At 47.4% G+C, this 17,008-nt stretch overlaps 1 protein-coding gene across 6 annotated transcripts in view; it reads left to right on the forward strand.

Moving 5' to 3' along the window:
* The window catches only part of TPCN1 (two pore segment channel 1), a 76,504-nt gene that overhangs the window by 25,810 nt on the left and 33,686 nt on the right, over window positions 1-17,008 (forward strand). For 5 of the 6 annotated variants that reach the window (XR_012094595.1, XR_012094596.1, XM_008004816.3 and 2 more), the window contains one exon: window positions 12,218-12,342. Coding sequence is in view for 4 of the 6 variants with exons in the window: in XM_008004816.3 (XP_008003007.3) it covers window positions 12,218-12,342 (125 nt within the window). In the remaining 2 variants the exon portion in view is untranslated. Of the gene's footprint in view, window positions 1-11,900; window positions 11,920-12,217; window positions 12,343-17,008 lie in introns of those variants that run through there. The other variant, XM_073021137.1, reaches the window with a different exon arrangement.

The raw sequence follows: 17,008 nt of genomic DNA on the forward strand, positions 1-17,008 counted from the left end.
CACACGGAGGGTATTCATTTCGAGGAAGCTGGGCCTGCCGGGATTGGTTCCCCAGCAAGCAGGGGCTCATTCTCCCAGACACCACTCCATCTGTACTCACCGGCTCACACCCTGACTCACCAGGACTTGGCTATCAGCCCTGTCCCCTTTGATCTGCCCCTTCTGCCCCCTGCCTTCCCTCTTTCCTGGGCCTGAAATGTCCTCCTCAGGAAGCTGCCGAGCCTTGGAGCATACCTTCTGCGGGAACAACGCAGCACTTGGGGTGGGAGCATTTCCACTGCCTCTCTGGCTACTTCTGTAACCTCATAAGTGGGGAAGAGGATTAGACAGCAGACAGGGCAGGGGATTAGCACCCCACAAGGTGGCCCAGCTCCACCCAGCCCCTGCCATGCCCTGGACTTGGCTGGCACAGCTGCACTGCTGCATGAAGGCCACGTACGAAAGGAACAGAACGGAACTGTGGCTCCTTGCCTTCCATTTGCACCCTTTCTATAATCCCTAAATATGCACCCCAGTCGCTCGTGCCTGGGTGTGAAGGAGGCCCTTTGCGATCACCTGTGGCTTTCTTGAAAAGCCCCTGAATGGCCAGTGTCACCTCAGGCCTTTCGTCCCTTTCTCCATGTGGAGAAAAGAGTGATTGTGCTTTGCCTTTTGGGACCACATGAGCACACCAAGTCCTGTTTTCTGAGGTTGAGTGGTTAGAAGCACAGAGCAAAGTCTGCCCTGGGAGGGGGAGAATTCGCTATTCTTTCACCTTAGCTCTTGAGTCTTATTCTTCCCTGTCCCTTTCAAGGTTCTACCCTGAATTACTCTTACACAAAACAGCCCCTCTTCAGCAGACCGGTAAAAGAAGGGTTTTTACAAATACAAACTTACCACGTCACACCCCTTCCTAACACCCTTTGGTAATGCCCACTGCACCCCCAGTAGAGCCCACCCTCTTGCCTGAGGCCTGCCAGGCCCCATGGATGGCTCCTTGCTCTCCACCCTCCAGGCTGTGGCCATCCTTAAGTGCCCCACGGGGGTGTGTGGAATCTTCAGGGCAGGCAAGGCCTTCTATTTCACTTCAATTCAGACATGTTTGCTGACCCCTTACACATTGTATCCAACGCTGTTCTGGGGCCTGGGAACACCACAGTGACCAAAACAAAAGTCCCTGCCCTCTTGGAACTGACATTCCAGGTGGGGAAACAGGCCCACAAGTAAACAGATACCCTGTCAGGTGGTGACAGCCCCAGGAGGAAGCCTCAGCACTTTGAGGGGATGGAGTGATGTGGTCTCACCTTGTAGGGGAGGCCAAGGGTAGCCTTTGATAAGATGTTTCGGTGGAAACTGGAAGGTGTGAGGAAACAGCCAAAGACTGGGGAGGCAGAGGCCCCAAGGCAGAGTTCCAGACACGTTTCAGAACAACAAGGAGGCCAGCATGGCAGCAGCAAGGGGCAGGCGGGACGAGGTGACTTGGAGAGATCATGGGTCAGATTCCACGAGATCTTCCGATCAAGGGAGGCTGGGGCATGTTTCGGGCAGAGGAGTGATACCATTTGGCTTAGTGTTCTTGAGGATTATTGTTATATTAAACAAAAAAGTTTGCCTAAAAACCCACACACATGTGCACGCAACAGAGGATTTCTCTGACTGGTGTCAAGAATAGGCCACAGAGGGTAGAACAGAGAGGGACACAGAGAAGGGATTGTGTTGGTCCAGGGGAGAGGTGGTTTGGGTCACAGTGTGGCAGAGGAGCTGGTGAGAGCAAGGTCTCGTGAGCCAGGCACAGCCCCTATTTGTGGGCCTTTCAGCTGATTGTGGGAGGGGAGGAGCCTCCTGATTCCTGAGGCCCCTCCTGCCGCAAGATTCTCTGTTGGTGCAGCTGTTCCATGCAGCACCGGTACGGCCAGGAAAATGTGGTCTCAGTCACCCCAGGGCCTTCTCCTGCCCCCCAGTCACTTGTGGCCTGTAAGAGTGCATCCCAAGAGCCCTGGCCAGTGGAGGGACCATCTGTGCGAGAACCAGCCACGTGTTCTCTTTGATTTGGGTCATAGGTGCTAAGCCTGTCTCCCACCTGTATGCTGTCCATCAGAAGAGACAGCGGCCACTGTACCCCACGGCAGACAGTGGGTCAGCGGAGCTATCCCCTACGTTTCTCTAGTGAGAGATGAGTGGGAGATATTTGTATGAAGGAAAGCTCTGGATGGGGAGCCAGGAGGCCTGGGTGCTAGACCTGGTGCTGTAACCAGTTGGCCCTATACCACGGAGACATCCTGTTCCCTGCCCTCAGTTTCCCCGTCTCTAAAAGCTGGGCATTGAATTAGGTGGTCTCTAGGATCTGCTCCTGACCTGACAGTCGTTGCTCCTGAGACAGCAGCAGAAAGTGCCTACAATGCATGCAGGAGAGCTATGTAGCAGGGCTTCCCACACTCTGCGGCAGAGGACCTCTACTTCCATCAAACACAGCAAAAACGAAGTACTAGGAAAAGGAAGTGCCGCACAGTGCCACCTGCGGTGATGGCCTCTACACGCTGGCTCTGGTTCCTGGATGGTGCTCATCCCCAACCATCGCATACCATTCATGGACTGTGCAGACCACGTGGAATAACACCGCCCGCAGTTAGAGTGGTTCCAGGCACAGACCTCATTTATTCTCCAGCTCCATCACTTTCTAAATGTGGGAGCCCCTGGACAAACTGACCAATCTCTGTGCTTCTGTCCCATCACCTGTGAAATGGGGATACTGATGGTATCCACTTCCTAAGGTTGTTGCGAGGATGAAGTTATTTCACATATAAAGTGCTGAGAGTAGTGCCTGCCTCACAGAATTTGCTCCACATGTGTTTGTGTGTGTTCTTTTAGCTGAAGCTGAGCTGATGAGACTGGGGCTAGATTTGGGGGCTGCAGTTAATCGGGAGGTGGGAGAGGGACGCATGCGCTTAAAAAAAAGATGCCATTGCCCTCCCTAAGCAGTGAGGAAGTGTTTGTGGAAGGCTTTTGGAGCCATCAGGATCTAGGCAGCTGGGCCCTGCTCAGACTGTGTGTGGCACTGCCAATCCTCTGGGGCAGCTCCGCAGTTTGGAGCTCCTTCTGAAGCCATCTGCACCCACCTGCCTGCTCCCCTTGAAGTCACCACATACCTGTAAACATTTAGATGCCACAAGCTGCAGGGGCAGCTAGTCCACTGCTCACTGGCTGGTGAACCTTTTTGCTGTTGAAACTTCCATGACTAGTAGCTACAGAGCCTCTTTTTGAGGCCACGTGGTGATGGGGTACTCCACTCCCTCTGCAGACAGGTGCCCCTGGAGGGCAAGGGCTACCTAGTTCCTACAGTCCCCACTAAGGGTCCAGCACCTAGGAGCTGCCCTTGGGCAGGGACAACCCTGGGAATGTCTGCTAAACAAAGGAGTAGTTGAACAGGCCAGTTGTTGGTCTTAGAATATTTTCATTAAGAATTATTTCCCAGCCAGGCGCGGTGGCTCACACCTGTAATCCCAGCACTTTGGGAGGCCAAGGCAGTTGGATCACTTGAGGTCAGGAGTTCGGGACCAGCCTGGCCAACATGGTGAAACCCCGTCTCTTCCAAAAAATACAAAAATTAGCCAGGCGTGGTGGTGCACGCCTGTAGTCCCAGCTACTCAGGAGGCTGAAGCACGAGAATCGCTTGAACCTAGGAAGTAGAGGTTGTAGTGAGATGAGATTGTGCCGCTGCACTCCAGCCTGGGCAACAGAGCAAGACTCTGTCTCAAAAAAAAAAAAGAAAAAGAAAAAATGCATAAAAATTTAAAAATAAAAATAAAAGTATTATTTCCAGCCAGGTGCAGTGACTCACACCTATAATCCTAGAACTCTAGGAGGGAGGGCGAGGCAGGTGGATTGCTTGAGCCTAGGAGTTTGAGACCACCCTGAGCAACATGGCAAGACCCCATCTCTAAAAAAAAAAATAAAAGAAAGAAAAAATTAGCCAGGCATGGTGGCACATGCCTATAGTCCCAGCTACTCTGGAGGCCGAGGTGGGAGGATGGCTTGAGCCTGAGAGGTTGAGGCTGCAGTGAGCCATGATAGTGCCCCTGCACTCCAGCCTGGGCTCAGTAAAAAGAATTATTTCCAAATGGAGGCCAAGGACAGAGGATCGCCCAAGTCCAGGAATTTGAGTCCAGCTTAGGCAACATAGTGAGACCCTGTCTCTAAAACTAAAAATTTAAAAAAAAGGAAAGAGACTTATTTCCAACTCACAGATTATATTTAGGTTAAAATAACAAATACTTAGGTACCCAGTTCTAACGAAGCATGGCACTGACTTCTGTATTTTAATCCATCAAACCTGACAAAGTTAAAGCCCTCTCTGATGGTCCATCATTTCTAGTTATTAGAAAGCCCTTTCAGATCTAGCAGAAACACCCTGTGAAGTCCATTCCTGAGTTCTCGTTCCACCATTGGCAGCACTGCCACGTGTCTGCCCTCACCCACCAGCCACGTATGGTCTGTGGCCATGGGCTCACGTTTTGTCTCTGTGGCGCTCACTGTCCCGTGGAGGGGGCTCCAGCCAGCCCCCTGCATCCTTGGCACTCCATGGTCACCTGTTGCTGTCTGCGGCCAGCCCTGAGGCCCAGGCCCCAGCCACTCTGCTGTTAGGAGTTTGGTACAGGAATAGGGAAAAGGGAGAGGGCTGTAGCAGGAGCCGGCTCTAAAGATCCTCTCCTGTTGTTCCAAGGAGTCAGTCTTTTTCTGCGGGCAAGCCATGGAAGGATTTTAAGTAGCAGAGTGACACCATCAGACTTCGGCCTTACCCGATTGATTCATCCTGCCTCAAGGGGCCCAGGTCAGGTGGTCAGGAAAGGCCTGGACAGTGAGAGCGAGTCCAGGTTGCCGCAGGCTTTTAGGTGAAAGACAAGAGGCCCCAAAGACCTCTTGAGTAGAGATGAGAGGGAGGAGGAGGAGACCTTTCCAGACCTGGTGAGTTACAGGCCATGAGGAGTGAAAAAGAAGATGGGATTAAGATTTCTGGCTCTGGGGACTGTCCTCCCAGGGCAGCCAGAAGCCAGGTCCTTCCAGTCTCGGTGGTCCTTGTGGATTTCAGCTGAATGGAACTGTCCTTTGTGGCTTTGAAGGGTTATGTATCGGGGAAGAGGGACTATCTCTCACCCAAACCAGGACACCTAAAGATAGCAAAGGTTACCTGCTCCCCGGAGAAACCTGTTGCTGGGAGTGTCAGTGAGGCTTGTTAGCAAGGAATGGCCTGCACCATGGGATGCGTTGGGCCACCTGGTCCCAGGGGTGCGGTGGTATAAGTGGTGAGGGATGGGGGAGCTGTTGAGGAGGACCAGACGTACTCTCCCCACCAGGAATGGGTTGAGAGAGCTCCTGAGCACAAAGAGGAAGTTCCTGTCAATTCAAGGAGACCCCTGTGTGAGAAGAAGGGTGGGAAGGCTCCAAAGGGGGTCTTCACGGCAGCGGCTTACATAGACACTCCTGTCTAGTGTCGGGTAGGAGGATGGCACTAATGGCTGCTGCCATCTGTGCCAGCTAGCAGCTACCTGCCCCACTCCATCATTGTTATTTATATTACCTAGGACTCTGCTGTGTTGCCGGTGCCAGCCCCTGCTGGGGCATATGGAGGTCATGGAGGAGCAGCTACCTGCCCCACTCCATCATTGTTATTTATATTACCTAGGACTCTGCTGTGTTGCCGGTGCCAGCCCCTGCTGGGGCATATGGAGGTCATGGAGGACAGGGCATGGGCGCACGAGGACGCAGCTCCATCCGGCTGCTCGCCTGTGGCTTTTTCTGCTCAGGAGTCACGTTTTGGCTGGTGCTTCCCTGATCCATGGGAGCAGATTGAGGAAGGTGGTTTGACCTTCTCCTGCCTCTGCCTAGGGCTTAGTTCTTTCAGAAATGAGCATTGGGATCAGAGTAGGGAATGCTGCTCTGTTGCTATTGGGAAGACAAGGGTCAGAATTACCAAGTTCAAACTGCCCCCAGATGTCCCACCTCCTACTTGGAACTCCACTCTAGTGATGGAAATGTTAGTGTATTTTTGGTCCTTTTGGCACTAACTACCCTGTCATTCTTTTCGAGTTTCTGATTCTTGAGAGGCAAGTAGTCTACTGTTTGGGAGCTAGGCAGCCTAGTTTGGGATCCCAGCCCTGCTTCTCACTAGCAGCATGACCTGGGGAGGTTACTTAGCCTCTGTGCACCTTAGTTTCCTCAAGTCTGAGGTGGGAATAATATTACCTACTTTGCCGGGTTGTTGTAAGAACTAAGTGGGTTAATAGATAGATACAGGGTATTTAGATAGGTATCAGTTATCTGTTGATAACAATATTACCTTCTTCCCAGGGTTGTTGTAAGAACTAAGTGGGTTAATAGATGCAATGTATTTAGATAGGTGTCAGTTATCTGTTGCCCTTGTAACAAATCACTGCCCCAACAGAGTGCCTTAAGATGGCAACATTTATTTTGCTTGAGTTTGCAGTTTGAGCAGGGCTTGGTGGAGCTGCCTTTTTGCTGTTGTATGTAGCTGGGGCTGGAGGATCTATTTTTGAGATGGCTCCTTGATGTGGCAGAGAAGTTGGTGCTACCCCTTGGCTGGGTGCTCAGCTGGGCTGTGAACTGGGGCCTTGAGTCTTCTCTTTCCACCAGCTGCTTGGGCTTCCTTACAAAATGGTCGATCGGTTCCACAAGTGCCCCAAGAGAATAAGGTGAAAGTATTTTTATAACCTCAAAAGTCATGAGGTTCCCTGTTCTCTGTTAGTCACAGCAGTCATGAAGGCTCACCTGATTTCAAGAGGAAGAGAGACAGCTTCTATCTATGTATGGAAAAGTGGCAAGGTTCCAGAAGAGCGTGGTAGGTGAAAGATAATGCGGTGGCCATTTTTGGAAAATAAAATCTGCCATAGGATAGGTTTTGGCATACAGTAAACCTCAATAAATGTTCGCTACCAGTAGATTAAAATCATCATCTGCATTCCTCATTCCTGACTCCTCTTCCTTAGAGCGGGTGGTAGTACAGCATAGTGGTTAAGTGCATCTGCTCTGGAGGCAAGCTGCTAGGGGCCAAAGCCTGGTTCAGCCCTTACAGCTGTGTGATCTTGGACAGATTGCTTAACCTCTTGACAAATTTATTGAAAGATACAAACACCAAAGCTTTCTCAGTAAGAATAGAAAACCTGAGTGGCCCTATATGTACTGAAGAAGGTTAATACGTAATAAAAACTTCCCTAGAAAGAAAACTTCAGGCCCAGATAGCTTTCCTGGTGAACGCTATACATTAGGGAAGAAATAATATGAATTTGTCCCAAAGTCTTCCAGAAAATTGAAAAGGAGGAAATATTTTCTAGCACATTTTATGAGACCAGCATTACCTTGATACCCAAACCAGCAAAGACATCACAAGGAAAGAAACATCAGACCAACATTCTACGTGGATATAGATGCAAAAAATTTAAACAATTTTAGCAAATGCAATAATATATAAAAAGGATAATACATCATGACTAGAGGGACTTAGCTCAGGAATGCAGGATTGGTTTAATGTTCAAAAACCAATCATTGTAATTCACTATATTAACCAAAGGAGAAAGAAAAACCATATACAGACTGACTATCCCTTATCCAAAATGCTTGGGGCCAGAAGTATTTCTGATTTTTAATTTTTTTCAGATTTTGGAATATTTGCATTATACTTATTGGTTGAGTATTTCTAACCTGAAAATATGAAATCCAGAATGCTCCAGTGAGCATTTTCTTTGAGTGTCATGTTGGTACTCAAAGAGTATGGAATTTTGGAGCATTTGGATTTCAGATTTTCAGATTAGGGATACTCAAGCTGAAATCATCTCAAAGTAGACAAAGTATTTGACAAAATCCAGCACCTATTCATGGTAAGATCTCACAACAAACTAGGCATAGAAAGGAATTTCCTCAGCCTGATAAAGGGTATCTACGAGAAACTTCTAGCTTACATCATACTGAGTGGTGAAAAACTAAATGCTTTTCCCCTAAGATCAGGAATGAGACAAAGATATCCCTTCTTATCATTTTTGTTCAGTATTGTAAGGGAGGTTCTAAACAGTGCCATAAGGCAAGAAAAACAAAGGCATCTGGATTAGAAAGGAAGAAATAAAACTGTCCTTATTCTCAGACAACATGATCTTCTGTATAGAAAAGCCCATGACATTTACAAAAGAGGCTACTAGACCTTTTAAGTGAGCTTATCCAGGTTGCAGGATAGAAGGCCAATATATAAAAATTAGTTGTATTTCTGTATACTAACAACAAACAATTGGAAATTGAGATTAAAAGGCAACTTCATGTACAGCAGCATCGGAAATATGAAAGGCTTCGTGATAAATCTAACAAAAGATGTGTCAGGTCCATATACTGAAAGCTACAAAACATTACTAAGAGAAATTAAAGAAGATCAAAATAAACTGAGAGATATACCATATTCATGAGTTTTTAAGATGTCTCATTGATAGATTTTTTTTTTTTTTTTTTTTTTGAGACGGAGTCTGGCTCTGTCGCCCAGGCTGGAGTGCAGTGGCCGGATCTCAGCTCACTGCAAGCTCCGCCTCCTGGGTTTACGCCATTCTCCTGCCTCAGCCTCCCGAGTAGCTGGGACTACAGGCGCGGCCACCACGCCCGGCTAGTTTTTTGTATTTTTTTAGTAGAGACAGGGTTTCACCGTGTTAGCCAGGATGGTCTCGATCTCCTGACCTCGTGATCCGCCCGTCTCGGCCTCCCAAAGTGCTGGGATTACAGGCTTGAGCCACCGCGCCCAGCCCCATTGATAGATTTGACATAATTTCAATCAAATCCCAGCAGGCTTTTTTTAAGTAGAAATTGACTATTCATTTATTTGTTTGTTTATTTATTTATTTATCTATTTTGAGACAGAGTCTCATTCTGTAGCCCAAGCTGGAGTGCAGTGGCGCAATCTTGGCTCACTGCAGCCTCTACCTCCTGGGCTCATGTGAGTCTCATGCCTCAGCCTCCTGAGTAGCTGGGACTACAGGTGCGTGACACCATGCCTGGCTAATTTTTGTATTTTAGTAGAGACCAGCGGGGTTTCACTTTGTTGCCCAGGGTGGTCTCGAACTCCTGAGCTCAGGTGATCCACCTGCCTTGGCCTCCCAAATTGCTAGGATTACAGGCATGAGCCACTGTGCCTGGCCTGTTGTTATTGAGACAGGATCTTGCTCTGTCACCCAGGCTGGAATGCAGTAGCATGATCATAGCTCACTCTAGCCTTGACCTCTCAGGCTCAAGTAATCCTCCTACCTCAGCCTCCTGAGTAGCTGGGACTATAGGTGCAAGCTACCATGCCCAGCTGATTTTTATACTTTTTGTAGAGATGAGGTCTTAGTATGTTACCCAGACTGGTCTTTAACTCTTGACTTCAAGCAATCCATCCACCTCAGCCTCCCAAAGTGCTGGGATTATAGGCACATGCCACCATACCTGACTAATTTTTTTACTTTAAAAAAATTTTTTTTTGTAGAGATAGGGTCTCACTATATTCCCCAGGCTGGGTTTTTATTGATTGATTGATTGATTGGACTCCTAGACTAGGGACAAAGAAATTGACTAATTCTAAAGTTTATATGGAAGTTCAAAAGAACTGGGCTAGCCAAAACAACTTTGAAAAAAATGAACAAAGTTGGAGGATTAACACTACCTGGTTTTTTGGTGTTTTTTTTTTTTTTGAGACAGAGTCTCGCTCTGTCCCCCAGGCGGGATTGCAGTGGCGCAATCTCCGTTCACTGCAAGCTCCACCTCCTGGGTTCACGCCATTCTCCTGCCTCAGCCTCCCGAGTAGCTGGGACTACAGGTGCCTGCCACCACGCCTGGCTAATTTTTTTGTATTTTTAGCAGAGACGGGGTTTCACCATGTTAGCCAGGATGGTCTCGATCTCCTGACCTCGTGATCTGCCCACCTTGGCCTCCCAAAGTGCTGGGATTACAGGCGTGAACCACTGTGCCCTGCCAACATTTACCTGATTTTAAGACCTGTAAAGCCACAATAATCAAGGCATTGAGGTATTGATGTGAAATCTTTGTTTTTGTTTTTCTTTTTTAAAGACAGTGTCTTTCTGTGTTGTCCAGGTTGGCTTGAACTACCAGGCTAAGGTGATCCTCCCACCTCAGCCTTCTTAGCAGCTGGGACTACAGGCTTACACCACTGTGCCTTGATGTGGAATCTTTTTTATTTTAATTTTTTTGTAGAGACAGGATCTCACTGTGTTGCCCAGGCTAGTCTTGAACTCTTGGGCTCAAGTGATCCTCCCCGCCTTGGCCTGATGTGAAATCTTTATGACCAGGGGTTAGGCAAAGATTTCTCAGATATGATATCAAAAGTGTTAATCCATAAAAGAATAAATGGATAAGTTGGCCTTCATCAAAATTTGTAAAACTTCTGTTTCAATGACCTTTGTAAGGCGCTGTTAGAAAAGAATGAGAAGAGAAACCACAAAAGGGAAAAGATTTGCAAGTCATCATGTATCTGATAGACTTGTATCCAGAGTGTATAAAGGAGCTCTCAATTTAATAATAATAATAAACAAAGAAAAAGGTGAAAGATCTGGACACTTCAAAGAAGATACACAAATGGTAAATAAACATGTGGAAAGATGTGCAGCATTATTGTTAGGAAAATGGATGTGCCTGGTCCTGGTTGCTCATGACTGGCAATTCAAGATCAGAAGGACCTTTTGCAACCCAGCAGGCCTTTGAGCCCTGTCAGTTTCCTGTCCCTTGCATGGTTGTAAGCCTTACACATTTGCTTCCTGCCAACTGTGCAAATCCCAGTATCAAAACATTAGTTTTTTGGTTTTTTGGTTTTTTTTTTTTTTGAGACGGAGTCTCGCTCTGTCCCCCAGGCTAGAGTGGTGGCGCAATTTTGGCTCACTGCAACCTCTGCCTCCCAGGTTCAAGTGATTCTCATGCCTCAGCCTCCTGAGTAGCTGGGATTACAGGCACCTGCCACCATGCCTGGCTACTTTTTGTATTTTTAGTAGAGTTGGAGTTTCGTCATGTTGGCCATGCTGGTCTTGAACACCCGACCTCAGGTGATCCGTCCACCTTGGCCTCCCAAAGTGCTGGGATTACAGGTGTGAGCCACCGTGCTCAGCCCAAAACATTAGATTCTTTATCTTCCTTCAGGTGGATCATTTACAATGCGGATTTACAGATTTCTCTCAGATTCACTTCTTCCCAATGAATACATCATTTCTTGGTGCCGTTGTTTACTGTGTGTATCAGTAGTCTCAGGATTATTGTGACAAACCCAACTCAGACTCAAATGGGATCTCTTTATCAGCTTGGATTTTGGAAATTAAGGGGTAGATTTCAGGCACAGCTGAATTCCAGAGGTGCAGCTGGTGTTAGTGTTACCTCTTGGTTATTGTTTTGTTCTCTGCTGACTTCCTTCTCAGGCAAGTTTTCCCCATGCGGTGGCAGAGGCAGCCGCGAGCAACAACAGGGAAAGAGCCCCTCCTTCCTAATTGGCCCAGGAACAGTTTCAAGTTCAGCTGTCACCGGCCGGACTTGGGTCAGCAGCCATGCCTGAACCAATCCCTGGGCCCAGGGGAGACGAGGGGCTCATTGCCAGGCCCAGGTCACCTGCCCGGGAGCCAGGGGTGGAGTCGGCCAGAGCCAAACAATGTGGACAGAGAGCAAGGAGGGGATGTTCTACCCAGACAGATGGCCCAGTGTTGCTGGGGGAGGAGGGCGTGGCTGTCAGCAGGGAAGAGCAACAGATGGCCCTGCACCAGGGAACAAATCCAGTTGTTTTTAATTTTTAACTAAGTAGGATGTTAATATGCTTCCAAAAGTCAAAGGATTCAAAAAGGGTCCATCTACACTATTCCTTATAGCCCTTGTAGGACGACTGATTTCATTGACTTCTCATTTTTCTTTCCTGTGTTTCTTTTGGTAAAGATAAGTTGATGTATTTATGTTTCTTTGTTTCCTCCCTTTTGTACACATTAGAGAGCATACTATTTGTACTCTTTTGTACTTGCTTTTTTCACTTATCAAGAGAAAGGAAAACATTTGTAACCAGCTGTGCTAATTCTTGCCGTTATCAGTACACAGCATGGAGGTTGATTTGAAGATGACGGGATGTCCATGTGAGCATGTGAAGGGACTGCCAGGCTTTTCTTCTGCCGAACGGTGTCTTTATGCCCTTAAGCCTGGGTGCCAAGTGAATCTCTCTCCTCTTCCAATGCAGATGGCGGCAGCTATGCCATCCACGACTCCCAGGTCCCCAGTCTCAGCTCTGAGGGCGGGAGTTCCCCCTCCAGCCCCGCACACAACTGGGAGATGAATTACCAAGAGGCAGCAATCTACCTCCAGGTGAGTATCTCCAGTCAGGCCCTGGCGGTTCTCTGCACCTATTGGTGGGGTGGGGCAGCCAGGACTCTGTTAGGTGCCCAGAAATTCAGTTCCAGTGGCGGTTCATGCTGCTGCTGCTCGTGTGTGAGCTTCAGGTTCGTAAGATGGGCTGGCTGACCTGACTGTGCTCATAGGGGAAAACTGCCGTGCACCAGCTTGTCTTCAGGCCCCTGTTTGGGGCTGTGCTAACCCCCACAATTTCTGGAGTCTGTCCACTCGGCCTTCCCTGCCACCCTCCCTCTTCTCAGGGCACACTGAGAGGCCACATTCTCAGGAGGGAATTCTTTACATACTGAATGCTGTAGCTTTATTCCTGTTTAACTTGTTGCTGCTTTCCTGTTTGCCATTTTAGAATTTTTTTTTTTTTTTAATATTTTTGTGTGAAAGGTGAAAGTAATACATGCTTATTACAATAAATTTAGATACAAAAAAGAATGAAGAAACATTCGCCTAAGGCAGTCACTGTCAACATTATTTCCTTCCAGGTTAAAAAAAAAAAAATGTGGCCGGGCGCGGTGGCTCACGCCTGTAATCCCAGCACTTTGGGAGGCCGAGGCGGGCGGATCACAAGGTCAGGAGATCGAGACCATGGTGAAACCCCGTCTCTACTAAAAAATAGAAAAAAATTAGCCGGGCGCAGTGGCGGGCGCCTGTAGTCCCAGCTACTCGGGAGGCTGAGGTAGGAGAATGGCGTGAACCCGGGAGGTGGAGCTTGCAGTGAGCCGAGATTGCGCCACTGCACTCCAGCCTGGGCGACAGAGCGAGACTCCGTCTCAAAAAAAAAAAAAAAATGTGCTATAAGAATAATATATCTGTTTTCCAAAAAAGTCATATGGTATGTGCAATTTTAGATTCTGCTTTTTTTTTTTTCTTTTTTTCTTTTTTTGAAGACAGTCTTATTCCATCACCCAGGCTGGAGTTGGATTGTAGTGGCTTGATCTTGGCTCATTGCAACCTCTGCCTCCCGGGTTCAAGCGAGTCTCCTGCCTCAGCCTCTGGAGTAGCTGGGATCACAGGCACGTGCCACTATGCCTGGCTAATTTTTGTATTTTTAGTAGAGATGGGGTTTCGCCATGTTGGCCAGGCTGGTCTTGAACTCTTGACCTCAGGTGATCTGCCCACCTCAGCCTCCCAAATGGTTGGCGTTACAGGCATGAGCCACCACACCTGGCTATTTAAATAGCTTTAAATTATATCAGGTAAATTATCCTAATTTACTTAACCTGATAATCTTGAATATTTTCCCTTATTGTAAATTATAATCCAAGGACAATCTATACATAGCACCCCCACCCCCTTACATCTAGGATTATTTTACTAGGAAAGTAAAAGAAATGGGAAGTCTAAGAAATGGAATGACCGGGTAGAAGGAATCAACAGTTTTTAGGTCCTTGATGTTTATCATGGAATCCTCTCCACAGGAAGTATTGCCTCTTTACTGACGGGCCCACTGGCGGTGACATTTTAACCTTAATCTTGCCAATCTTGTCACTGTAAGATTTCAGTTTCTGGTTTGCATTAAGAGTTTGGATGAGGAAATAGACTTTTTCTTAAATGCATTCACATCATAATTTTCCCTAATCTTTCTTACCTGAATCATTTCTCCACTGCAAGTATTTGTTTTGTCATTTAAAAAAGATTTAGTGAAATTCAAGTCTGGGCAACATGGCGAATCCATCTCTGGAAAAACTACAAAAATTAGCCAGGCGTGGCACGTGTACCCTCTAGTCCCAGCTGCTTGCGAGACTGAGGTGAAGGTGTCGCCTGACTCTGGGAAGTTGAGGCTTCAGTGAGCCATGTTTGTGTCACTGCACTTCAGCCTGGGTGACAAAATGAGACCCTGTCTAAAAAAAAGAAAAAAGATGTAATGAAATTTAGACATTTGTCTGATGGTTGTTCAATCGTCTGTTTCTCATACGTTCATGCAGCATCATATACACCTAAACGATTGTGTTTTGTTTCAAGTTAAGGCAACAGAATGTTTTAGGAAAATTGTCCCAAGCTCAGGCATGCTTGTTAATGATCTAGCGAGGATGTCTTTTGCACATCGCCTTCTCTGAGGCTAGATAAGAGCGTGGGATTGGTCAGAACACAGACTTAGAATAGCTGAAGCTCTAAGGATCCTGATCATTCCTCCTTTTCCTAAGCAGGTGAGGACATTGGTAATGAAAATATGAGACTTTAGGCCGGGCGCGGTGGCTCGTGCCTGTAATCCCAGCACTTTGGGAGGCCGAGGCGGGTGGATCACGAGGTCAGGAGATCGAGACTATCCTGGCTAACATGGTGAAACCCTGTCTCTACTAAAAATACAAAAAACTAGCCGGGCGTGGTGGTGGGCACCTGTAGTCCCAGCTACTTGGGAGGCTGAGGCGGGAGAATGGCGTGAACCCGGGAGGCGGAGCTTGCAGTGAGCTGAGATCACGCCACTGCACTCCAGCCTGGGAGACACAGCGAGACTCCGTCTCAAAAAAAAAAAAGAAAAAAGAAAATATGAGACTTTAAAGGGCACCTGCTAATCTTTGTAACAAGCCTCTGAGGCTGCAGTGATCATCTCCCACTTTACAGATGTGGTGACTGAGACTCAGAGGGGCCAGATGATGCCCAAGGCCACTCAGCTAGGGAGTTGCAGAGCTCCACATTTAAACTGTTTAGCCTCCAGATGATATTTTTTATTCTGTGTGCTGTTGCATCACTTATGAACTGACCATGTGCATCTCCTTGAAAATGGGCCATGTATTTGTGGAAAAAAGCAGTTATGGAACAGCTGGTGTTGTATGATCATTTTAAATTGATGTCATACAGCAGCATATGCATGCGGGTATGTATGTGTACAGGTATCTATACATATCTGGAAAGTTGTTTATATATTAAAGATGATTATCTCTGGCTGATGGAATTTTTACTACCTTACAAATTTAAATCGTTTAAATTATTTTACCAAAAATGCATTTTTTTTAAAAAAAGTAAGAAAAACTTGGATTTCCTTGAACAGTCACAGTCATTCACAGCTGTTCCTGGAGGATGAGATGGCCTGTTTTTGTTGAGACAGACTCTCACTCTATTGCCCACGCTGGAGTACAGTGGCGCGATCTCGGCTCACTGCAACCTCCTTCCAGGTTCAAGCGATTCTCCTGCCTCAGCCACCCAGGTAACTGGGATTACAGGCACCTGCCACCACGCCCGGCTAATTTTTGTATTTTTAGTAGAGACGGGGTTTCACCATGTTGGCCAGGCTGGTCTCAAACTCCTGACCTCAAGTGATCCACCCGCTTAAGCCTCCCAAAGTGCCGGGATGACAGGTGTGAGCCTCTGCCCGGCTCAAGATGGCCTGCCTTTCCACACTTGCAGCCAGGCTATAGGTCCTGCAGTGAGCCAGGTTGCTGGTGTGTGTGGATAATTGGCCCTCGCTGCTTTGAGGGTGTCCGGTGCCTGCAGTTTCCCCTCTTCCCACATTTTACCTGTTACCTGTTAACTCACTCATCCTCTGGAGCCACGTGCTCAGCAGTCCTGGTGCCTTTGAAACAGTACTCATTTCTATGTGGACTTGGACCCCAGGGAGCAGACAGCAAAGGCCTAGAAGTCGCTACAACTGGCCTTCCTTATTTTTCCAAATCTAGTTTATGATCAGCAGCCAGGAAACAGGGTCGATGTTCTCTTGAGTTTTCTTCAGAATCCAGTGCCATGGGTGATATTTCCATCTGTTGGTGGAGACCTCATTCCCCTCATGTCTTCTGGGACGATTCCAAGTCCTAGAGTTAAAATCTGAGCCCCCATGTCAGTGGTTCTTCTAGCGAGACCTTCATTCCTGGCTATTTGTTGGAAGAAATTGCCCAAGAAATACATTTTTTTTTTTTTTTTAGTTATTGAAACCAGAAGCTTCCCAGGCCACTGTATGTGGCCCCCTGCCCACTGCCGTGGCCATGGAGGTGGTAGTGAAAACCACAGCCCTGCACAGAACACAGAACCATGTTCAACTTACCCTCTGTTGACTGCCAAGGTGTTTGCTCCCTTTGACATGCCTACCCCTGCCAGGTTTGCTGCTGGGGCTGCGGTTTGCCTCGATTTTTTGCTAATGAGGAGAGCAGTTTATCCAGCTTCAGGGAAGTGACTCACTCACAGTCACTCTGCAAACTGCAAGCAGGGCCTTTCCCAGAATAAGTTTGTGAGAATGGGCCGAGCATGGTGGCTCACACTTGTAATCCCAGCACTTTGGGAGGCTGAGGTAGGCGGATCACTTGAGCTCAGGAGTTCAAGACCAGCCTGGGCCACATGGTGAAACACCATCTCTACTAAAAATACAAAAATTAGCCAGGTGTGGTGGTGTGCACTTGTCATTCCAGCTACCCAGGAGGCTGAGGCAAGAGAATTGCTTGAACCCAGGAGGCGGAGGTTGCAGTGAGCTGAGATTGTACCACTGCATTCCAGCCTAGGTGACACAGGAAGACTCTGTCTCAAAAAAAAAAGAAAAAAAATATTACATAACATATAAATATATCAAAATATCACATTGTACCCCATATACAATTATTATTTGTCAATTGAAACAAGGTAGGGTATGGGGAATCCTGAATTAAGTAAATGTATAGTAGCAATACGCCACTGTGCAGCTCCTTTTTTTTTGGAGACA

Source organism: Chlorocebus sabaeus, chromosome 11 (genome assembly GCF_047675955.1).
Source record: "Chlorocebus sabaeus isolate Y175 chromosome 11, mChlSab1.0.hap1, whole genome shotgun sequence".
Lineage (NCBI taxonomy): Eukaryota > Metazoa > Chordata > Mammalia > Primates > Cercopithecidae > Chlorocebus > Chlorocebus sabaeus.